The 26,110-nt window shown below is 39.6% G+C and overlaps 1 protein-coding gene across 1 annotated transcript in view; it reads right to left on the reverse strand.

The window, feature by feature from the left end:
* Nucleotides 1-14,805, reverse strand: part of abhd17c (abhydrolase domain containing 17C, depalmitoylase) — a 48,651-nt gene extending 33,846 nt beyond the window's left edge. The window contains exons 1-2 of the mRNA XM_053634445.1: nt 14,650-14,805; nt 13,937-14,433 (exon numbers count right to left, since the gene is read on the reverse strand). Of these exons, the coding sequence (XP_053490420.1) occupies nt 13,937-14,421 (485 nt within the window). The 5' untranslated portion in view covers nt 14,422-14,433; nt 14,650-14,805. The remainder of the gene's footprint in view (nt 1-13,936; nt 14,434-14,649) is intronic.
* Nucleotides 14,806-26,110: the final 11,305 nt, after the last annotated feature.

Here is a 26,110-nt window from a genome sequence, read left to right on the forward strand (position 1 = left end):
GAGATTATAAATTAACACCACACATGACTGCACACAAGCACATCATCTTCTCAGACCAGCAACCCTAAGCAGAGACTGAATTTTTTTTTGGGGGGGGGGTTTTAGAATCTGGGTAAAAATGTTCTGCTCTTGTTTAATGCAAATTAAGATGCTTCATCCCAAAATTCATGGGAACTCCACCCCCAAAACCCTCCATTCTCATTCAAAAACAAACTCAAGCATCTTCAGTTTGCCAGACAGTACTGGAACTTCAAATGGGATCGGGTTCTATGGTCAGAAGAAACCAAAATAGAGCTTTTTAGCAATAAATGTAAGATGTGGTTTTGGCACACAAAGAGGCAGCCATATGGAAAAGTACCTCATGCCCACAGTTAAATATGTTGGTGGATCTTTAATGTTTTGGGGCCGTTTTTCTGACAGAGGACCTGGACATTTTGTTAGGATACATGGCATCACGGACTATCAAATGTCAACAGATATTAAATGAAAACCTGACTGCCTCTGCCAGAAAGCTTCAAATGAGCCATGGTTGGATCTTCCAGCAGGACAATGATGCAAAACGTACATCAATACAAAAATGGCTTACTGACCACAAAATCAAGGTCCTGCTATGGCCATCCCAGTCCTCTCACTCGAAACCCATAGAAAACCTGTGGAGTGAACTTAACAGGAGCCCTCGAAATCTGGAGAGATTCTGTATGGACGAATGATCTCAGATCCCTTGCCATGTATTCTCCAACCTCATCAGGCATTATAGGAGAAGACTCAGAGCTGTTATCTTGACAAAGGGAGGTAGCACAAAGTATTGACTAAAAGGGTACAAATAATTGTTGCACACCTATATTTAACAAAGATAATTTTTGGATAAACCAGTGTTGTGTTTGCAATTGTTTGAGATCCATGACCGCAGAGCATTTTTGTGAATTTTTTTAACCAAAAATCAAAAGCTTAAAGAACTTTTCAGAGCCTTGTTTGCTCATATTTACCAAAAGGTGCCTATATTAGTGGAGGGCACTATGTGTGGCAGCAGGAAACCGGAGAGAACCCATCCACGCTGAAAACATGCGACATGGTCTCAGCGTGTTCGGGATCGAAGCCTGAAGCTGAGAGACAACAGGAGACAGACTGTGCCACCCTGCAACTTTACAAATGAGCATATTTACTCAAATATTGAGACTGAAATGAGAGTTTATTAAACATTCTTTAAACACATCTTGGGATAGGGTGGAATTGGGTAATTTTCATTTATATTCCTTCAAGTGCTTCGTAGCATGTTAAGTAGTGGGCTCAAACTCATGAGGTGAATCAAGTCACCGCACTCCCATACAATGCACAAGGATAAAGGAGGAAATAAAGCACGGGGTGAGATTAACAGCAGGAACGAATGCACACGGCCCAGTGAACAGGTGCGTAACTCAAGTTTTCAACTAAAGCGCTCCAAAGTGGCGCGGCGGATGATAAACGCTCGGAAATCCCTCACTAGAGGATGCGAGATCGAGTTGCAAATACAACCTGAGCTGGCCTGAGCTGAATCAACACCTGGGAAGGGATTAGAGGAGGACGAGGATGGAGGGAAAATTAAACACACACACACACACACACACACACACACACACACACACACACACACACACACACACAGAGGCCTTTCAACTCTGTAAAGTTTTAAAAAAAAAAAAAAAAAAAAAAAAAAAAAAAAAAAAAACATTTTAAAGACAATCGATTTTCAAACTTTGCTGCAAGCTTTCTGAGTCAGGGAAAATGTTTAATATCCCTCACATAAATAAGACTTCTGTTCTTGCTGTATCGTAACTGCTGATTTATTGTTTACGGATAATCATGCAAAAAGAAATGGAAAGGCAAGACAGGCATAAAAGTCATTATCTCATGCCTGTTTTGTAGGCCGGAAACGCACTGCTGGTGAAACATCTCAAAACATGTCAATCTAAGGTACAGGAGAACAAAAAGGAGAAGGCAGCAAACACTTTTCTCAGAATTTCTCACTAAAAAGCAGTTATAAGAATAACAGATGGGGATTTACAATTGATCTAATCACAAGTTCACAGCAGCACAGTTACACGAGTTACACGAGTAATAGCCGTGTTTCACCTGGTGTCTGACGGCATTACGTGACGAGATGAGTTGCCACATCTGACGGAAGTAATTGTATACCCTATACAAAACTTAGTCTTTTGAGCTGCATTTCCTAATTAAACTGTTTGGCATTCGAGACTTCCTGTCAGTGCACGACTAATGATGTTTAATGATGTTTCACATGCTTTCAACAACTACACAAACTAAACAAGTAAAACATGGTGCCAACAATTCCAGTCCTTCATGTTATTAATCTGTGTGCCTCTAACATCTTTACAATATACTTTAAACTGGAAGGAAGCTATTGAAGAAAAGCTATTGACCTTGCTTTGATCGATTCCAAAATCAAAACAATTCATCTGCTGGTTACAACGATGATTCCACATAAATCCTACCAACATTCAACCTCATGTTCTTTGAGATATCATGTTGTTGGTAATCTTTGACAGAAACGCATAAACAAATAAATTAAAAACAAGGAGATTAATCTAAAGAGACGGAAGTAAAAACCTGAAGTATTAAACAGGTTGCTGACACATTTAGTCACCGCATAGAGCGAGTGTTACCAGTCCACACTAATATCACCATTGTAAGGAGAGTTTAACGTCCTTGAAGTATTGAAATTAATGCTCCATTTAATTTGTATGTACCAATCTTCAACATTACAGTGAAGATGCATCTCATTAAGCTGTAGAGAAGACATTTCATAGGCTAGTCTTTACAGTCTTACTGTACAGTAGACACACATTCTGCATTACTAGACATGTCCAACAGACACGTTCTTAATCTCATTTGTTTCACTGCATGCTTTCTGACTGTTAAACTTGAAGGCTCAAAGGAATAAGTTTCCTTTAACAATTTGTCTGACGGCTCAAAATCATTAAAGTCCACAATTAAGTCCGTTACTGCTAGGAAAGAAAACGGTTACCGGTGTCACGATAAATTTCCCCGACTGTTAGCATTACCGTGTCGCATTTAACTAGCATTAAAACCGTGCGCGATTATCGTGATTTGTAAAACTCATGGTAAATGCTGTTCACACACACACCCGGTATGAGTCTGGTGCAAATCTAAAGCATGGTCATATTTTGGATTTTATAAAAATGCTGAGGGGAAACTTGATCGAAGATGGTAACCCTGTCTGCAGAACGTGGAAGAAGAAAGTTGCAGCGAAAGGGGGCTTTGTTGCTTTTACCCCTCACTTTTAAACCACTTATGAATGCTCGTGCAGCGTTGCACATTTCACTCTCGCTTTCGAATTAGCAGTAAATCAGGGGTGGCAACTGCTTTAATAAAAGGAACGTGCAGAAGGGGGGCTCGAGCCCCTTACCTTTTTCTAAATTATTTAAAAGTGCCCCTCTCCACATTAATTAATAAACAATTATATTATGTAAAAAGCATTTGAACTCAAATTAACATGAGAGCGTGCACGAAACAGCAGCAGTCTGAGTCTCGTTCTCATGATGCAATCGTGATGCGTCTCGCTTCAACAGGCAGACAGGTATGCAGAGACCACTAGCTCTGCTGCTAAGCTTTTCGTCATATTAGAAGCATTTTACATGCTTATCGACGGCAGCTTTCAAACTGATTGAGAGGGAATGTGTTGGTAAGTACTAGCTACTCAAGCTCGTTACATTTCCAGACATGCAAGTAACCATGTTATATTATATGCATGTTATATAGTCAGTAAAGGCAAACAGACAGAGACTGCAGAAAATGAAAGAAAAACTGAAGGAGGCAGCGAAAAGGACATCTTAAAACTATGAGACTAAAAAGCCAGTTCAGCAAGCAGTGTTGCCGTTTTATGGAAGTCAAAGTGCTGCAGGCAAATGTCAATTTATTGTGAAATGAACAGTTTTACTGACTTTACAGTATGGGACATACAGCGGGTGTGTCAACTATATTTGTGCATGGTAATGCATTTCATAATGTTTCAATTTTCTTTTAATGATCCTTTGGTAAAAGGATCTCCACTAAAAGTTGCCGTTTTCCTGTAATTATTTCTATGAATGTAAAAATAAAATCCCATCATGTTAAATTAGTAGAGATTTTCTCATTCATTACTGTGACCACACACTGTGTTTACACGGTCTACCAGGGTGATACGAATATGTATTTAAATTAAAGTTAGTAAAGTCGTAAAATTAGCTCTTTGGTGATATAGCCCGTTTTTTCTTTTTACATTTGAGCCCCTGCGGAACTCTCGGCATGTCCCTGGTTCATTATTATTCTTAACGGAAAAACAATAAAACAGTACAATGACAAACCCGCTTATATTAAACCACATCTTCAGTCAGCTCGCCTCACTCTTCTTGTCGCTCAGCTCGCCTCACTCATCACGTGCTAAATGAAATCTGACTCCTGCTGGTCTGTGCTGCGACTCTTTCTCTAACTGAAGCAAATGATTTTTATTACTATAAAAAAAAAGCAAAACGACGGTGGGGGCAGTGCTACAGTGGGGAAGTGATGTTATCGGTGTGCAGCCAAACACCGTGTACCGACTATCGCAGCAAGTTTAATGACAACCATCCATCACTTCATAGTCAACTATAAAACCTGTTTAAATGATTTCAGTGTGTGCATCAGTACTTTTCTTACATTTTCAGCACATATCAATACCGTGATAATACTGATAACCGCGATAGTTATGGTCACAATAATCGTGATATGAAATTTTCATACCTTTACATCACTAATCACTGCAAAATGTTACTTTTGAATATTGTAACATCACACAAAGACTCCTAACGAAACAGTATTAAGTAAGGAATAAGACAGACCAGGCTAAACACCCTCTGCTTCAGCCTCATGCCGCATCACACCTCCCCAGCACACCTTATTTTCATACAACAGCATGGTCTGGAATGTTATTCCGCTTGTACCACCAGAAGTTTATTAATGAACAACACCTCAGACATTTTCACGGTTTATAGTTAGATTTAAAGTGGTGGAAAAAACAGACAAGTTCCTGTTCTCCCCTACATTAAAGTGGCAATAAAACAGTCATTCTTAACCAGTCTCACGCACTCAAAAAGAAGCTTGTCATTTTACTGAAAACAAAAGAGGATCTTTAATGGTCTATTACTGCATATGCAGTCAGAACACAACGGGACATGCTGTTACAGGAAAATAATCAATGGCGGGGTGGTGTGACACGGCCCGACGCGATGCCTTACCACCTCATATCTTCCTATACTAGTATCTCTCCGTGATGTATTCCGCTTATTTTGCAGCAACTTGAAACAATTAGATTTTTTTTTTTTTTTGCACATGCATTTACATCAGCTTTTTAATATTGTGGAATGCCCATGAGGTGAGTTAGTTCCTGTTATACTTGTATCATCCCATCTATAAACAGTATTCAGCAGGGGTGTAACAATACACTCCAGTAATGCTTTGATTCAATTCATGATCCCGCGTTAACGATTCAATTCGAGTCACGGAAAATTTGAATGAAGAAAAATTGTGACTGAAAAGACTCTATAAAATAATCAGTGCAAAACAATGAAGTCTATTTAAACTAAATAAGTTAAAGGACTGCTATGAACAGAGGTTGAATATTGTAAAACAAAAACGTACTACAGGTTCACCATATCTTAAATATAAATAGACAAATGTATAAATTCTCCCAAAAATTTTGACTGAATAAACAAAGTGTCTGAGCTGGGAACTTTATGATCGACTGAAACATAATGCGCGTCACAGTCGGCTAAAATGCCTGGTTTCCGTAGCCTCTTTCTCAGGCGCCGTAGATCATAGAGGTGCAGGGAAGCTGAGATTTGAAAGCTACTAGAGTGCTCTTTTTAATTATTATAACGTCATAGTGGAACCATATAACGTATAATGTGTGTTGGAGCTATTGTGATGGTCACTTCGAGCAGCTGTTGACAATAAGACAAATCTCGATATTATTATCCTTAGCTTATTTGTAGTGTCTGACATCAAGCACCCGAGTATGAGCTGTTACTATAGAAACAATAATGCATTAGAACGAGCACATTAATATTAACCTATCATTCATGTTAAAGCAGGAACTACCTGTGCTGTTACAAGAAAATAACACACACCGTCTGACCAATCAGATTCAGACAGTCAATCGCACTGTGGTATAAAATAGCAATAATATGTCCTACAAATGGTCTTGTACTACTGTGTTTGTAGTAAGAACATAAGAGGGCATGCTGTTATAGACCAGGGGGAGTGATGCAGCCCAAAGCAAAGCTTTAGCACCTCATACCATATTGAGCTCCAAAGTTGGCTAAAATGGCCGCTGACAGAACGACTGCGTGACCAGAATGCACTCTGCATATTTAAGTCCATGGGTTGCTCAGATTGGGACTTTGAATTACATGCATAATTAGAGAAGGCGGCAAGGTTTTCATTTCACTGCAAGTTATATACTTATACACAATTATAATAATTGTGGATGTGACAAATAAAAATCTTGAATAATTAACAGAATCGCACATTTCCATGATGCGCACAGATACATTCTGCATCGTGTCACCATGTATTATTCTCACCAGCCTATTTTTTGTCTCTCAATGTTAATAAGGCTTAAAAAAGCGCTGCTTGTTACCGAGAAACCAGAAAGTGCAAAGTTCTCCACGCTGAAGACTTTTTAATGACTACGTTCGCTGATACTGCTCAAGTCGGCCACCCTCACACTCCCTATTACGAATACTGTTTAAAGAAGACGTTTTATCAGGTTACTTGTACTGTAGGAAGCTGGTGTAGATTCTCTTGATATTTTCTTCATTAGCACAACACTGAACCCGAGGCATGTGTCACGTAATATCACATGGCATGGGAACATTTTTACGAGTATGACTAAACCAGCATTGGTATCGAAGTGATCTCATGCATCCCTAGAAGACGAAGTTGCCTCAAACAGCTTTCACAAAATAAGTAGAGTTGGTAGGTTATCTACACTTCAAATGTAATATCCAGAAAGTACCATTAAAATCACCATAATTACATAAGGACAAGCACTGGTTTGGAGAAGTAAACAAAAGAGCAAGGACTAAAAAAAGCAAGCAACAAAACGGCAGGCAACTAGTCATTAGATAAAACAGAGCTTCAATTATGGCTACAGTGACTTAACTAAGATTCCTAATTTTATGCAAAGGACATACATGGAAAAAACTAATACCAGGGTAGAAAACATTTAAAACGAAAAAAAGCACTACATAAAAAAATTCAAAAACACACCCAATCCCCAAAAATCTGGACAGTGTATGTCCAAAAGAAACAAACTGGAGGCAACTTTGGCACCATGTCGCTTTCTAGAGTCAACACAAGCCAAGTCTGCTTCAATCCACTGTAAGGGAAACTCTGGGTATACTGAGCCATACTTCACTTCTCACACACACACACACACACACACACACACACACACACACACACACACCCACCCAACACCTTCAGCAAAGCTGGCACAATTTCAGTAGGAGTAAATTGATTTGGGGAAAGGTGTCGGGTGGTGATATGCTAATGCCTAAACAGATTAGCACGAACCTCGACTTTGAGCTAAATTTGCCGCTTGGCGAGTTAATTTATTCTGACGAGGTTCAAAACTTTTTCGGTCTTTGTTTGAGCACACAGAGAATTGAAGTTTTCGACTTTAATCTACCATCTAAGATAACCTGCACATGCAGCACAACGCGGATGAGCAGATGCAGCGTGACATTTTAAAAAAGGGAAGCTATTAATTACTGGATGTTGTTTTTCAGCCAGCAAAGCACAGTACTGGGCAAAAGCACAGCTAGTCTGTAACTGCACAGACCACGCATGGCTTTGCTCGGTTTTCAGCACATATAGCCTACATGCCAATAAAGAACTGAGAAACGTCTAACAGCGTAGGCTGATCGTTTTCACCTACAAAATATCACCTTCATGTGGTGGGGAATAAAATGATATACAGGTCAAAATACATAAATCGGAGCAAACAGAGTGGAGGAAATGTGGAACAATCGTTTCTTCGCAGATTACTGCCTCGACAAGTAAAACAAATATAACCGAGACTGAGGCAGAAACAGATCCCTCATCCTTCATGACTCTATCAAATGAATTAATTTGCCAAGTGAGACAGAATCAAATATAAAGCAACTAATAAGGTGCCAATGTCTATTTGAGCCGTTCTGCATTCAGCCTTTTGGTCACTAGTGCAGAACCACAGCACAGATGTTCCACCATTTAGTGTTTCAGTTTGGATGCATGACATCTGACTCGGTATTGATTTAAAGTCTGTAAGCCTTACATCAGTAGCCCTGTCTACATGGACATCAAATTCAGACTATATTCAGGTTGCAGCCATATCCTGAATACGATGTGTATATGCGTAGAAGCATCGAAATATTCCTGTATATAGGGTTGTTGTAAGTATGCCCGAGTTGCCATTCCTAAATACCTAACCTACAGCTAAGCATGTGTTAGCACCCACAATTCCTTGTGGACTGAGCATGCGCATAAATCTCCTTTCAGTGGAATTTCTGAATAAGGTGTTTACGTGCAACAAATTTCCAATTAAAACGGGCATATTCCAGGGACAGGAATCAGAATACTGTCTTAATCTTAATCAGGCAATAGGATTGCGGCGTTTACATGACTCGATACTAAATAGAATATTACCAAATTCTGATTAATATCAAATTACTGATGTGCATGTAAATGTAGCCAGTGAGATAGTGCGCATATGTAACCTTTCATAGAGAATGCCCATCAACATTGAAACATAAGACATTTCTTAATTCTTCCACAGCTGTATTGAATTCTTGGTTCTGATTGGTCAGAAGATCTGATTATTTTCCTACAACAACATGGCTTAAACAGTGGTTCCAGCTGCAAGGCGAATCACAGGTTTATATGAATGTAGTCATTGTAATACATTAACATTTCCAAAGTAATAATTTAAACAGGGACTCGTATGGCGGATGCAAATCATCCATCCATTTTCCATATATACACAAGGGTTTCGAGGAGCCTGGAGCCTATCCCAGGCCACTCAGGCTACAAGACGGGGGAAATACTAGAAAGGGTGCCAACCCATCGCAGGGTACAATCGCACACCTATTCATACACCACGGACAATTTGGAAATGCCTACAGTGCATGTTTTTGGACTGGGGGAGAAAACTGGAGTACCTGGAGGAAACCACCAAAGCAGGGGAAGAACATGTAAACTCCACGCACAGAGGGCAGAGACAGGATTCAAACCCCCAACCCCTGAGCTGTGAGGCAAGCATGCGAACCACTAAACCACAGTGCAACATAAACCAATTTTACTTTTTTTTGTTTTGTTTTTTTTGTTAAAGGAATAACGAAAAAAAATGTGCAGGGAGATGTTTATTTGGAAGCAGTCTTGAATGTTAGAACTTTTTAAAAAGGCTATAACGTTTACATTTTCAGAAATGGGAGAGTCTTCACGGCAGAGGGCCTTTTGGCCTTTCCAGTTTCTCCAAACTGTTTGTGTCATATCAAAGTGTGATAAAGGAAAATAAAATTAGTGGCTGGTGAGGGAACGACAGTGCAGTTTCAACTGCATTCCACAAACATGAAATAAATTACACCAGGTGTCATTCTTAATGAATAAGAATGGTCAGTGCTGGCAAATTGCTGTGGTATAAGATGAAAAAACACAGAAACACACATGGCAGTATAGTAAACTGATCACCTTCGGGATGGTAATAGTAACTTTCCATGGGGTCACTGATTATTTCCCCATAACTGCATTCCCAGTCACGTTTTATTCCTCACATACTGAATTTCCACACTCGGTCTGAAAACAAGTCGCAGGTTTACATTCACATCAAAGAATTCCTTCCAAACAGTGGCTTGATTACACAATTCCATGTCACTTTTTTTGCGTGCTGCTTTACAATATGATTAGCACTAGCTTTGTGTGTTTTCCGCTTTTTATTATTGTTCCCGTGGCACCAACACTCAAGTGGCAAAGAATAGTGCGTTCTGGATGGGCAGCATGTCATCGTGCAGGAACGCCTGCCTTTTTCGTTGTGCTCAGTGCAATCTCTTGCACCAAAAACATGAGCTAATTACAGTGCTCCAGTGGTTTCATATTTATATAGATAGCCATATTAACTATTACCCTTGCATCACAGAAACAAAAAAAACTGAAACAGGAAGTAATGTGACAAGTTGAATCCCTGGCCCGAAAACAGTGTTCACACTTCACAGATCGTACCAAACAAAGTAGCCCAGAGTAGAGGAAGAAATTAAAGTGTGAAATGAATCACAAGCTTAACATCAGTGAGACAGTATGCATATCTAGTCATGTGGCCTTTGAGAGAGAGCACACACATTAAAAATTTTTTTTATTTAAACTGTCAAACTGTACATAGTATGTAGAAAACCCATCCTTTAGCATGTGACCTCTGACTCTAGTTGGCAAGTTTAAAGCCTCAAGGCTGCCAGACATACTACAGCCTCCATGTTGTGATGTGACCTTCGACATCATCATAAACACAAAAATCTTAACGGGACCACCAGATTAAAACAACCACACTAATGACAAAATGCACATCAGGACAATTAACTGAATTAGTAATGTAAAGTGGGCGGGGTTAACAGGCTGAGGTAAATTCGTTGCCGTTAGCTTGGCCGGTTAAGGCAGGATGGAGATCACAAAAAATGGTTTCAAACCCTGAGACAACTGTTTTCTTGTTTAAACCTTCAACAAGTTAACAATCTATGCAGGTATTGTTAAACAAATCCCATTTAAGTAAGGTTCAATACTTCCGCGATTGTTTTTTTCTGGGCTTGTCCACACCAGTCCCGATGCATTATGGGATTTTTGACTCCTGTAGTGTCCAGCGGTTGCATACTGCAAAATCCGGCCTGAAGCAGTACACCATCCGGATATTTCTCGCCCACTGAGAACTGACATACTACCCCTCTGGCGTACTGCTTTTCACCTTCCGTGTAGTAGGGTAGGACGCGATTTCGGATGCAGCCACAAAATTCCAGTGGTCAGCTCACTGAAAACCAAGCGATGGTAGGAACAGTCTAAGAAGTACACACAAACAATTGCCCAATTTCTCAGCAACACTACTCGCTCTCTCTCTATTAAGACTTTGTAGTGTGCATATGCAGACAGACTCATGGCTGGAATTGATTTGAGAGCGATCAATACAGATTCAGCCCCATCTCTTTTGTTGCCGTATTTCACACAGACTTCTACACAGCTCTAATTACCAGTTCACACAACAGCCATTCTTGTCTCGTGTAACTGAAATCTTTGTATGCTGGTCATCAGGGCTTACTGGCTTGGGTCTAACGTAACACGAATAAAACTCTTTCTAGTGCAGAAGCAGAACAGTTCGAAACTGCCTCTGGAAGCAACATCAGCACAAGAACTGTGCGTCAAGAGCACCATGAAACGGGTTTCCATGGCCGAGCAGCTGTACACAAGCCTAAGATCACTCCAGCCGAGCGTCAGCTGGAGTGGTATAAAGCTTGCAGCCACTGGACAATGGAGCAGGGGTAACGCTCTCTGGAATGATGAATCACACTTCAACATCTGGCAGTATGAAGGACAAATAAGAGTTTGGTGAATACCTGGAGAACACTATCTACCAGAATGTATAGTGGTAACAGTAAAGTTTGATGGAGGAGAAATAATGGTCTGGGCTGTTTTCCAGGGTTTAGGCCCCTTGGTTCCACTGAAACGTAACATTAAACATACAAGAACATTTTAGACAATTGTGGGCTTGAAACATTGTTGCAACAGTCTGGGGAAGCTGCTTTCCTGTTCCAGCATGACAATGCCCCTGTGCACAAAAAGACACGTGATGTGTTCCAATTCACCCAATTATACTATGAGCTAAAATGTAAAAAAAATATAATAATAATAAGACGACGACGACCCCATGGGAATCGTTGGCTTTTTTGACATATTTGTACAAATATTTGATCATCTTTGACACAGTGCCTATTAATGAAGTTGTTATACTTGAATAAACCCACAAGGAAAACAAATTTTTCTATCATTTATTCAACAGAAATATCAATAGATGTGATTCTTCTGTGGAAAATGTAAGTACACCCTTGGCCTCAGAAGCTAGTATTGCCCGCTTTAGCAGAAATAACTTTCTTTTTTTATTCGTTTTGCATAATTGTCCACCAGTCTTACATTGGCTTGCTGGAATTTTTGACCACTCTTCCATGCAATATACAGTTGCAAGATGTTTGAGGGTTTTCTTGCATGTACTGCCCGTTTCAAATCCCCCTACAACATTTCAGTAGGTTTCAAATCCAGCCTGTACTGGACTCATTGAATCCTCATTCAATTATCCATCAAGTTAAACATCTTCATACAATGTTTACCGGAACCTACAAAGTGATGTTGAGAGTTACTTTATCGCATGGATAGTGTGAAACTGAAAATACAAATGCATACAATAATCTAAATTACATGCACATATACTATAGCTGTTTAACATGTTACATGTGAGCATAACAAAATGCTTTAGATGAGCTAAATTACTGCTAGGCCACTAGGCATTCCATAACCCTCCATTTCTTCTTTTTGAGCCATTCCTTGGTGGATTTGCTAGTGTGCTTAGAATCATTATCCTGTTAAAATGTCAACTTTCAGTTTAACGTTTAGACAGATGGCCTCACATTCTCTTCAAGCACTCTTTCATATGATGCAGAAATCATAGTTGAATCAATGAATGCAAGCTGTCCAGTCCCTGAAGCAACTCCAAACCATAACATTTCCACCACCATGCTTCACAGTTGGTATGAGGTGCTTCTCCTGAAAAGCTGTCCAAACATGTCTGCTGTTACTGCATGAACTTGATTCATCAAGTTGTTTGAAATCTCGTTTACCATAAAACGGTTGAGCATTGCCGTGTGTGATCGTGTCCTGTCGCAAAATGCGGTGAAAACTCCCACACGACATTATTAGTGTGATTAAGGTGTGTACATGTCTGTAATGCACTTCGATAATGCGACTAACACAGGAATACTCCACATGTCTTAATTTGATTTGTGTTTACTTCGAGTATGACTTTAATCAGATTAAGGTCATTAATAATCGCTGTTTACATGGTAGCTTCTTAACTAGAGTGTCATCTTAATCAGGATAATATCGGATTATTGTTGTCCACGCAAACGTACTGAGTGTTGTCTATGTTCATATACTGTATGTAACACGGACGTCTTTTGCTTCTGCAATGCATCTTGTTCCAGTGTCTCACTTGTTCAATATTACAGGCTGTTATAATGTTTGTTTAAAAAAAATTAAAAAAAAAAACCCCAGCAGAATAAAATTACAAGCATCATATTCCACTTTTTTCCTGAACGTGGAAGTCTCGCCTGTCCTTCAGTCCACACCGGGACGGCCTTTGTATCCACCAAAAATGGAGCTTTTCGAGAACGTATGAAACAATACACGTGAAAACGTAATTTTAGCGTTGCAATGTGGAACGAAAAAAAACGGAGACGCTCAAAAACTGGAGTTGTTGTGCCTGATCTCCGATTTGATAGCTTTGTTAAAGATTGTCAACCTTCAGATTGCATTTTTAAATAAAGGCCTGACGGAAACGACACAGGTGAAAGCTTCCTGCGTTTTTACACCAGGGCAGTATAGGGATGTGAGCGTTCTCGGACATTTCAGTGTGTGTGAGAGATCAGACCATAAATCAATAAATCACATTTCATTTTTGCATGGATATATAAGATATATAAGAACTGATTATCTACAGGACAGTGGTTATATGTTGGTGTTTCCACTGCTGTACATTGATGACTCAGATGATTATAAAATGGTGGGTGAATTTCATTGCACAGTAATACTGAAGTGATGCTGTGATTGCACTCACTTTGTCCTGAGCACCTGCCAGGCCGCCTCGATGTCAGCGTACAGGTTCTTCTCGGACGGTTTCCCGGTGCTCACGCCGTACCCGGAGTAGTCGTAGGAGAAGACGTTGCAGTTGATGCGGGAGCCGAGGCCGATGTAGAAGCTGCACATCTGCCCGAGGTCCACGGCGTTCCCGTGCGAGAAGAGCAGCGTGTAGCGGCTACTGGGCGCGCAGCGGACAAACATGCAGAGGACGCGGTTACCGCGGCTCGTGCGCGTGCCGAACACCTCCACGGCGTCCAGCTCGCGCTGGGAGTACTGCCAATCCGCGCGCTCGCTCAGGTGCAGGCTGCACGCGCCCTCGGTATCTGTGTGCACCGAGTACGTAGGCTCCGGGGGCAGGAAGGCCAGCTTAGCGGCGATGCGGCTCGGGCAGGGCGGGCAGCAGAACAGCCAGCACAGCTCGCCCAGGGAGAAGCCGTTCATTCTCGGTCCTTGCTCAGGCATTGATGCGCTAAACTAAAGTTAAATCACAATGCGCGAGAGAAGAATAAATCTAAGACTTGCTAACGAGTACTTTAGTGAACTGGCTAATCACTACAAGCTAGGCTGAAAGCAAACAAGCTAATATAGCGTTAGCTAGATAGCGCTATAGGTTCTCGCTTTCTTGTGTCTCTTGATAATTCACAACGCACGTTAATAACAGTTGTTTAACATCTTAAGATCTTCGCTTACCGTAAATACGCCGTTACTAATTAAAGCACCTGACCCTTTAAATTAAAAGAATTCAATCCAACAGCAGGTTAGCTTAGCCACACACAATGGAAGCAGCCATTTCTCCTGCTCCACTTAGGCCAAATATAAGACTTCCGGTAGAAGCGGAAATCCTGTCCGGGCGGAAGACAATGACGTCACGACTCCGTGCCAGTGTGAAAAATAGAAATGTTAAGTTTTTTATTTTTGTCTTTACAAGAAATAAAGCTCTGAGCTTTGGGTTCATTTACTTTGTATTGATCCAAGCATGACGTTGTGTTTATCTTTTTAATGAAAAGGGGGCACAAGGGGAAAAAAAAGTATTTAATTTTTGTTTTTTTTTGGCAGACACTAAAATAAAATATTGTCCCGTTTTAAAATGGTTCTATTTAAAATGTTTTGCCACACAAAAGTCTAGAAATCAAATATTCAAAAATTCCATAAATGAAAAATGCCTGGTACATTTCTGTAAGGACAAAGTCCATCTTGAAGTACAAGCGTTTCTATAGGCTGTGTACTCAAGAACCTTATTCTGTTTCCATTAAAGTTATGATAAAAATGTCAACAACTTATGCAGAAATAATTCCTGGGGTCATTAAAATATATTTCAATTGCAGAACCTGGTCACGCACCTTGACCATCACCATATTAAAAAGCATGTAGCACTGACGGCTGTATTTAATCTACCCGTTTTAGTTCAATCTACCTAGTACCTGCTGATACACATTCAGATCATTCAAGATCGGTCTTTCATTTTAGTCTCTAAATGAATCTGAAATGATGAAGAAAAAAAAAGGCAAAGCAGAAATACAAGAGCTGTTTGTAATATGTATTGTTTTAAAGCCACTATACCCTCAGTTACCTCTTCTTGGCTGAGAGGAGTGGAGCCTAATGTGGTCTTCTGCTGTTGTAGTCACAAGGCTTGATGTGTTGTGTGCTTTGAGTTGCTTCTCTGCTCTCACAGTTGTAAAAAGGTTATTTGAGTTGCAGTAGCCTTCCTGCTAGATTGAAAGAGTCTGGCCATTTTGCTCAGACCTCGCTCATCTCACCACCTACAGAAGTGAAGCTCACCGGATGCTGTATGTTTTAGCATTCCGTGTAAACTCCAGAGACTTTTTTTTGCTTGAAAGTCCCAAGCAATCAATCATTTCTGAATTACTAAAACCAGCTTGTCTGGCACCAACAACTATGCCACAGTCAAAGTTACTGAGATAGAAAAAAAAAATGTTCCCCATTCTGATGTTTAATGTGAATATTCACTAAAGCGCTTGACCTGTATCTGTATGATTTTATGCATTGTGCTGCTGCCTCATTTTTGGCTCATTGAATAATTGCAAGAATGAGCAATATACACAGTGATAACAGACTGTATTATTTAAATGATTTTGCCTTCTAAAAAATACATTTTCTTTAAAAATTTATACCCCTGGCCTATGAGCTAATTTACAATGTAGTGCTCTTGTCTTGATTGTATACTTCTCTATTTAAAAAATAATCAGTACTGCCCTGTGTGAAATGCTTCCTAATCAGGATTCTGGGTCACTGATTTTGTTAAGTACATCAGATCAGTACATGGTATCATATTAGCACTCATTAGCTCATGTCACTCTGACCTCTGGAACATCATACCATCTGCAGTCCAACAATATATTTTTTTTAATCACTTTATACCCCGGGTGTACGGTGGCTTAGTGGTTAGCATGTTTGCCTCACACCTCCAGGGTTGGGGGTTCAGTTTCCACTGCTGCCCTATGTGTGTGTGCAGAACTTGCATGTTCTTCCCATGCTGTGGGAGTTTCCTTCGGGTACTCCAATTTCCTTCCCCAGTCTACAGACATGCATGGTAGGCTGCTTGGCATGTCCAAAGTGTCCGTAGTATGTGATTGTGTCCTGTGATGGATTGACACCCTGTCCAGGGTGTCCCCTGCATTTTTTTTTTTTTTAATAAAAGAAGATGCTCTTTGGGTGAAGAATGGAAGGGAAATAGATCTATATAATACTAAGCTCACAACATATTAATCAATACAATGATTATTGAATAACAAGCTTAATAATTGATTTCTCAGGACTCATTCTTTCTCCGGATTCTTGATCTGTGCTTTATTGCTTTTCATAGGCTTGTCTAACTTAATAGTCTCAACACGGAGCAGCCAAGAAATCACCAGGAACTTTGTACAAAATGTCAAAACCACAGTGAGGCAGACATCCATTGGTTCAAAGGCATAGTTGGTTAAGGACCAGGGCTGGATCACTGTTTCGTTCCGATTATATAAGCAATACATTGAGTGTGATATCCAGGCTTGTGACAGGACTGATGAATGAGCTATGCAGAAGAATGAACCAATGAACAACTCGGATTGTTTTTAAATTTCAGATGCTTGGGTCAAAGACTTTGGGTTCTTCAGTCACAGTCCATTGAAAGAAATAACAATCTGTGGTTTGGATTTCTACAGACATTTTGCCTTACTGACTTTAAAGTGTTTCTTGATGGATCTGGGTTCTCAGTGTAGTGGTATATAGATTGTCTCACAGAGGCCTCCTGTTTTACTAGTTTTCCACAACTACCCCAGGCTCTTGTGTATTATTGCCTGTGAGTTCAGCAGCAAAAATCTTACAACAAGCAAAATAAAAAAGGAACTGTTGGTTTAATCAGATTTCCAGAGGTAACACCTATTTATTGCAACTTATTATCAGAACAGATGCTCTTTTATAACCTAGCGGATTATAATGCTTGTGCTCTTTCAGCACTTCTCTTCTAGCTCTCACCCATGCACCTTCTGCTGTGAATAAATTAAAGTTAGATTTAAAAACCCAGAGTCAGGGAGTTTATTTTTATCTCCAGAGAGTGCATAGTACGAAGGATCAATTCTAATTTTGAGAAGCAAATATTTTCTGAGTACCGGTTGAAGAAAAAAAATGATGTTTGATCATTTGGAAATATCAGAGAGCCCATATTCTGACTTCTAATAAATCATGACAAAAGGCATTTGTGGTGAAAACCTTATCAAAGGTTGACAACATTAGGTTACAGCAAATTGCTGGGCATAGTAGAGCCACTTTTGCTATATTGCTGAGTCTGAGTGTGTTGTAAGAGGCACTCGAGATCTCGGTCATGCACTTGTGCAATGGCGTCTCATTCCTCCATTTGTACTCAGACGTCACTGCTAAAGGTCAACGGGGATTTAATGAGAGGAAGTGACACAATAGGTTGTAGGGGGAAAGAATGGGGAGAAATGACCAATCTTCCTGTCATCCTGCATTTGTTCTCACCTCTTCTATTTTAACCTGAGTCTTAGCAGTATTCCATCTGCATAGTACTTAATTGAACATTGATACACAAACACACTCTGCTTTCTTTCTCTGATTTATATCTATGTTTGTGTGTTTTTTCAGCATGCCGGAAACTTTTGTGGTAATTGAGGAACCTAGTAGTTACAGACAGTAAATTACTCTATTATATTTACAATGCTCCAAGATCCTGGTCCCTAGGTGTGAAGTTTGGGAATTTGTGTATACGTGTGGTGCCCTAGGATGGACTGGTATTCCATCCAGGGTGCATTGCATGACACTCACTGTTCCCAGGATAGATCCTTGATCTACCAGAGCCTTGACCAGGATTTGGTGCTTACTAAAGATGAATTACTTGAATGAATATTTCTTTGTATTCCTACTATTATTTTAAGTTAGACTTTTTTCACTCCTGAGATTATATCCTTTGTATTCTGAGTGAGAGATCATGACTAGTGTGTAGCACATCTGAGTAATAGCATTTCCTAAGATATGGTTCTGCCTCATTTGTAAGTTACTTTGAAAACAAGCAAGCAAGCAAGAACACAAGCAAATACTTTGTTCTTCCAAATGAATAAATCTAGTGCTATGTGCAGCCCAAACCTCCAGCAACAGTACCCTGATCGACCATTGTAGATCACAACTCTTTTTTTATTTGGCTCCCTTGTATTTTCCATATTTCATTAGCATAACAAGACACAGATCTCCAGATGGCCTTGCATTAATGGCTTTGTGCAAATGAAGAGCAGTTGCCCGAGAGCTCACGTTAACAATGCCCAGAATGCTCAGGGGCTGTTGCTAAACAAAACAGAGACAGCAATAACGACAAAAGGCTTCTGGATGGTTTAGATCAGTGCTGGCAGGAGCCATTCTGCATGATGAGTCAACCTGGACAAGGTCTACCTGATTCACATCCTGCTTTTGGGAACATAACAACCCAAATCTGATACTTTGTCACAAACAAACAGCATTGTTAGATGTGCTCTAAGAGCCGTTTCGGCACAGTAGTGCTTATTTAAGTGGTGAGTGGTGGCTCTCAACTATCAGATATTACCACCTCTGGAAAGATTGAGCTGTGTGTTTTTTGGGGATTAAAAACAGGAATACTTGAGAGCTGGCACTCTTGGGTGCTAAAGTGCTCTGTGTGAAGATAGCAAAGGTTGTTGCCAGTGGAAAGATCCTGTGAGAAAGGCATTCATTTGAACAATGCTGGAAGGTTTGATTGGACCTGTGGATATGTGCACTTATTTTCAGAGTGAACAGTTCCCTGGTTTTGAAGGAAATTTTTGGGACTTTGAGGCAGCAGAGTGAGACACACCTCACCATTAGGATTATATGCTCCATCAAACTTACTGCAAGGCTCAAACATACCTGCTTCCCACCATTGTATCCATTGGCCATTAGACACCAAGAATGAACTTTTTATACTTAAGCACACAATTGTTTGGTCCAGATTTCCATGCTTCCCACTCAAAACTCATTTCCTAAGATAAAGACGTACAAGAAGTATGTGTCATGATGGTTGGATTTGTTTATTTCTTGTGTGGCATGGTGGCACAGTGAGTAACGTTGCCACTTCACAGCTCCAGGATCCCTAGTTATATCCTGACCCTGGAGTTTCACACGTTCACACCCATGTCCACATGGGTTTCCTCCATATTCTCTGATTTCCTTCTACCTCTTCCCAAAGAACATTCCAGTAAGTGGATTGGCTGCTCTAAAAAAGTGCAGCTATGGTGTGAATGACTGTGCAAATGTGTGTACATGATGCCCTACAATGGACTGATGTCCCATCCAGGCCTTGGATCCAGTGTTCCCAGGATACGCTCCCAATCCACTGTGACCCTGACCAAGATAACTGAAAATGAATGAATGTGTATTTCTTGGGCACTTGAAAACAAGGGCTGTTCAACTCAGTTGTTCAAATGTGAATTTTAATGGAGTGTTTCCTTCAAACTTCCTGACTTGAATAGGTGAAAGAAAAAACCCTGCTATCTTTTCTGTTCTGGTTTTAAATCATGTTGCATCCTCTTTCAAAAGTGGACAATTACATGAGAGCCCTCACTCAGAACCTTCAATGCCTTCAGGGTCAATGAAATTGTCATTTCTATTTAGTCACCTTTGTTAACCACAGTGCATAGATGCAGGATGCAGATTCAAAGCACTGGTTCACATTTCTTGCATAAAAAGGCATCAAAAGCATTCAGAACCTGAAGCACTGAAGGTTTTGAATGAGGGTTCCTGTGTGGTTCTTGGCTCATTTATAATCTCATTGTATTCCAAATCACCGGGCTTATTCATCAGATCACAAGGGTCCTTTAACCACTTCTATACGGTTGACACTTTTCCTAAAAAAAATTTATTGATATGAATGTGTTGTAAACAATGCATTTAATTTAAAATTTTAATTTTTTAATTAACCCAAGTTGATTTGGGTTAAGATTTTCTAGGCTCAGAGTCAAAGGTTAGTTCTAAGTCAGTTTCTCGTAGTAATAACTGTGCATTTATTGTTCCCGTTTTCATTTTATTCTCAGCGTACTCTTATGAATTAATTCTGTTATTTCTTTACATTTGTATAAGGACAAAAACAGTTCTTGGTTTGATTGATGCACAACCCTAACGTGCACTCAGTGCACATCCATTTCAGACAATAGGAATCTTTCTTGGTGATGAGCTTGATGTTACAGCATCTACTAGATCTTCTACACCCACTACCACAATGTTTTCCTCATCCCTTCAACTACTGCTGTCTGGTCAGTGCCCTGATGTTCATCATTACTTTGGTTCACATCACTTCCCTGGTAACTTTCACAGCATCTGTCCTGTAGTTCCCTGGTCTCCATATCACCCCAGTAATATATTCACTCTCGCTACATGAAGAACCTGATGGAAATTTGGAAGAATGTCTAAAATAAGAAAAAAAAATAAAAAGATATCCTGCAGGCACATGGGCTGGTTTGAGTATTTCAGAAACTGCTGATCTCCTGATTTCAACCCACAACTGTCTCTAAAGTTTACACAGAATGGTGTGAAAAACAAAATACATCCAGTGAACAGCAGTTCTATGGACAGAAATGCCTTGTTGATGAGAGAGGTCAGAGGAGAATGGCCAGACAGGTTCAAATCTGTAGTAACTCAAATAACCACTGTAAAAATGATTTTGGAGCGTGGTAAATATTACCCTTGCGAAACATTTATCATTTACTAATTATGTTAATCGGCAAGTGAATATATATAATAACGATTAAAATCTACCCACTCTACCCAATTATTCACATTAATAGCTGCAACCTAAATAAACCTTCATAAAATATAGTCAAACTATTGGCCCTGTTGTGCCAATAGAATGTGCCATTCGAGATAACTGGCACACGTTGGTTGGACAAGCTGGATTGAGGAACTGAGAGCATCAAAGATGTTGTTTGAATCTGTTGAGCTGCTGGGTTGAAGGTAAGATCCCTTTCTACCATGCTGTATATCTGTCATATCATGAATACAAATGTTAACTTATTTAGTAATATCTATCTATCATAAGATTTCTAGTCGGCGTTCTGTGTCAGAATTTACTAGGCAGGCAGTCTGTTATAGCAAGCTAATGTTAATTTTCAGGAGAAAATGTGTCTTTTCATCAGTCAAGGATGAGTTAAGGCATTAATGGTACTGGAAAAAACATGAATTTTGAACATTTACCTTGCTGTTATGCCAACTTGTTTCTTGTTGCTATGAATATACATTGTACAAAATCTGTGTCAATTTAAGTTTTATGGTAATAGGATTTTTTTTAAGTATCCAACGTTAGTGAATGTAGCTAACGTTAGCGACAGCTAGTTAGCTGTTGGTGACATTGCCTTACTCAAAGACTGGGCTAACTATTAGCCTACAGTTAATGAAAAGAGATAGAATTAAATTAACGTTTGCATTTTCCCACTAAGGTGAAGGGAAACATGTTTGTTGTTAAGCTTCATTTGACTAGTACATTTAAAATGTAAGTTTGCCTCATATGTTAAAGTTGTGCCTAAGAACTGACTCCTAACTTCAGTTTACACTACAGCCTAGTTGTGCTAACGGTCCGTGCCATTTAGCATGGTGTCCTAAAACGGCAGGCAGTATGAGCCAACTCCAAAACTGATTAATGTTCAACTATATAGATGTGAAGGTCTGATACTTAACTTCATTGTAGTTTAATTAGAAATTCTACTAGTGCACATAAATTAAAAACATCACTGTCCACTTAATGACACAGACAGTGCTGCTGTTTGTCCAAAATACCAAGTTAAATATGGTAGTGTTGAAATCTATCAAACATTTAAACGATATTCTTATCCTCTCTCTTGTTGAAAATGACTGATTTATATTGATACATCTACTTAAAATCAGGGCAGTCACATCTCTGTTTGTTACTACTGACAGACAAGTATTAATAATAAAGAATACTTGATGCAATTTAAAATGTTAATTTATTTTTTATTTTTGTACCAGTTCACGTATGTCTGTCTGTAGGACTTGGACTCATCTGTTTGTAGGAGTTGGACTCTTCTGTGTGCAGGAATTGGACTTGCCTGTCTGTAGGAGTTGGACTTGTCTGTCTGTAGGAGTTTGGCTGTCAGTAGCATGTGAGTATGTCATTTTCACAAAAGTTTCATGAACATTAGGTACCTGAACTCAACATTGACACTGAAAACCATAATCTGAGGAATATTATGGGAGTGCTACCTATTAAAAATGAATTGGCTGTGCAAAATATGTAACTTAACAACATCAAAATGATTGGACTTATTGAAACACTATACATTAAAAGATGGGCATTTTGGCCAACATCAGTCCATACCCTGTCTCCATTCAGATTGTCCTTGCACCATTATGACATGGGGTGCATTACAGAAACATTTGTCCAGGTATCACCAACAGACAGCTAACCCAGGCCATCTCCTTTCCTTCACATGCCTAGTGTGTAATTCATGCTGTTTCCACACAGAAAGACAATACTTTGAGCACCTTGGTGGCCATCTCAAAAAATCTGAAACTGTGCCTTGTGTTTTTCGAGATTGTGATTACAAGACAAATATATACACAACATACCACAGTCATAAGAGTAGGAAACACAATCCCAATTCAGAGGGAGATTTTAAGGCCTCTGTTTTTCATGAATACCAAGCCAAACACAGGAAGAAAGTGAATTTGTTGAAAGTGAAAACTATTGCTCCTTTGTCCTTGCGGAAGATGAGGACTTGGACAGAATTATTGTTGAGAGACCAGGGTTGCTCCTTCTTAAATTAGAATGAATTTTCAATGTGTCCAATACATGCATTGGTGAACTGGTAGAGGAAGTCAATTTCCTTACATCATCTGGACCACTTATAAAAGAAATTATACTGCGCACCTTGAGGAAGCATGATTATACTTTTAAAGATTCAGTGATTTCAGAACTGGTGAAAGATCTTTGCCAGCTAAACCTTTTATGTTCTGCTTTAGAAGTGGACAGGCCTTTAAGCACACACTACAAGAGAGAGCAATTTATAAAGGAGCATTTTTCACTGACAGCCAATTGAGTACATGTTTGATAGTAACATGAAAAAAAACCTTTCAGTATGTACCAATTCTCTAATTGCTGTCTCAGCAATATCAGACACAGTATTGCAGAATAGGCCATCATGTTTCTCTGGGATATAAGTCATTGCATGATGGATCTTTTTTTAAGAGAAAACAGATTTTTAAGTGGAAATGAAGTTAAACTCTCACTCATTCTTTACATAGACGACTTTGAAATATGCAACTCTCTGGGGACATCCCTCAAGAAGCATAAGGTGACTGCTGCCTACTGGGTGTTTTCAGGCAAATGCTACCTTGCGATCTACACTAACTTCCATTTACCTTGCCATTCTTTGTAGGGCAGATGATGTCCAACAATGTGGATACCCAAAAATGTTGGAGCCACTGCTTAGAGATTTGAAATCTTTGGAAGATAACAGCATTTTTGTTTCAAGTCTTGGCAAAGTGCTCAAGCATACTGTATTTGTTGTAGTAGCTGATAATGCTCACTCCATTGGTGGATTTGTTGAAAGCTTTCCCTCCTCACACTTTTGTCAGTTTTGCATTGGAGAGTGTTCAGAGATCCAGGAGCATGAAGTAGGAGCAGGATGTTTACTTTATGGACTAAGTCCAACTACAGTTTGCATGTCAAAGCAGCATTGTCTGACACTGCTGAAGCTCATCATTGTGGGGTAAAAAGACAGTGTCCCATCTCTGACAGGTGGAGTTACTTTCATGCCACATCAAGTTATTCCCCTGACACTTTGCATGAGTTGCTTGAAGGGATTGTTCCTTTTGAATTGGCACTCTGCCTGGAAGTGCTTATAAAGAGGAAATACTTTTCTCTTCAGGAGCCATTCCATTTGTCAATTCCTTACAAGTGGAGTGACAAAAAAAAACTGTCCACAAAGTATTCCCTTGACTTTTGCATCACGTAAGAGTGTACGAGGCAATGCACATGAAAACTGGTGCTTGGTGTGGATGCTACCTTTTATGATCGGTTGCAAAGTACCAGAGGAGGATGCAGCATGGCAGGTTTTGATGACCCTGAAAGACATTGTTGAACTTGTCATGGCTCCTGTCCACACAGAAGAGACAGTAGGATACAAGGAAAGCAAGATCAGTGAACACCGATATAGGTATTTGAATGTATTCCCAGAGGAGAAATCAAAACCTAAACATCACTTCCTTGAACATTATTCATGGCTTACAACTGCTTTTGGACCACTTGTGGTTCTCTGGACCATGCGTTTTGAAGAAACATTCTGATCACAATGGCACGGAAAAACCAATCAATGATTGCGTATCACATAAATGACGCTATCATCCAAAGGCCAACACTGTTGGTGTCCAAAATGACTCAAGTCTAGTTGAGGTTCTAAAAGACAGCATTAAGGAGTCATTTGCAAGGAAGTTTCCTTTCCATTGTGCATGGAGAACCTGTGTCTGTTCTGAAGTTGCTAAGTGGGTGGTACCATGAGCACCTGAGGAGCTTCAAAGTAGAAGCCACAGGAGATAGTGAAATCCTTCAGCATTCAGTAATCAAAGATGCATACCCCTAGGCTGAATACAATACAACAGATGTTCAAATGGTATCCCTGAAACACTTCATTGCACTTCAAAGTAAGTATTGTACATCAGTTTAATTATTATGTTATTGGCTTTCACCATGGCAATGTAGGAAATTATTAAGAGCTTCTAAACGGCTTGTTGGTCTTGAGACTGCAGGACAGTATCTGGTTATCCCCATACAAGCTTATTTGAATGACATGATGGCATTTACAACAACTTTACCCATTGACTGTTAGCCCAATAGGATGACAATCTGAAATGAGCAAAGATGAAAGTGAACCAAGCAGATGTAGAAGTGTATCTATCATGAAGGCAAAACTGGTGGAAGACTTTTTATATTGAAGGACTTGGAGGGTTCATTGTCAAGACTATCAGTACGATTGATAAGACCTTCTTGCTTAGTGAGTTGAAATTTTGGTGCTTGCGGTGCTTGCGGTGCTTTTGCAATACATAAGGTAGCCTTTGACTGTGTATAAAGTTGCTATTTCAGAGCTGTAGAAATACAAGACAATCATGAATATAGCAGTTAGGAAATGGCTTGTGGTGCCAAAGTACTGTAGCATTGTATGTAAAATGAATTTTGAACTTACAAATTTGAGTTACATAGCCTAAGTAAAATAAATTATAAATAAAATTACATTATATTTCATAATAATAAAACAAATAAACTTTGTACCAGGCCTCCTAAAATGTGTGACTTTGCATTGAGAGAGCTGTTATATTCTCATGTTGTCCCTTTACTTATTTACTAGATAAAAGAAGAGTTCAGACACATAACAATACCTCTGGAAGAAACATTCATGCAAAAGCCTGATGATGCATTCCAAAGTAGGTGCTGTTGGTACCAGGATGCATCCTCTCCTGAACACTGTAAATGAGGTATGTTTTTTGTTCAACTTTTGGCAGAAAGGTACACAAACTAATTTGGAGAAACAAGTCTGGTCATAAAAATGTATCTCCTTACAGTCCCAGAGTATTGAGAAAAAAGGGATTTAGGTGTCTGTTGCTTCACTGAGTACTTAGGGGAACCCCAAGAAGAGCTCTTCCAAGACTG

The sequence above is a fragment of the Ictalurus furcatus genome, chromosome 10 (assembly GCF_023375685.1).
Source record: "Ictalurus furcatus strain D&B chromosome 10, Billie_1.0, whole genome shotgun sequence".
NCBI lineage: Eukaryota > Metazoa > Chordata > Actinopteri > Siluriformes > Ictaluridae > Ictalurus > Ictalurus furcatus.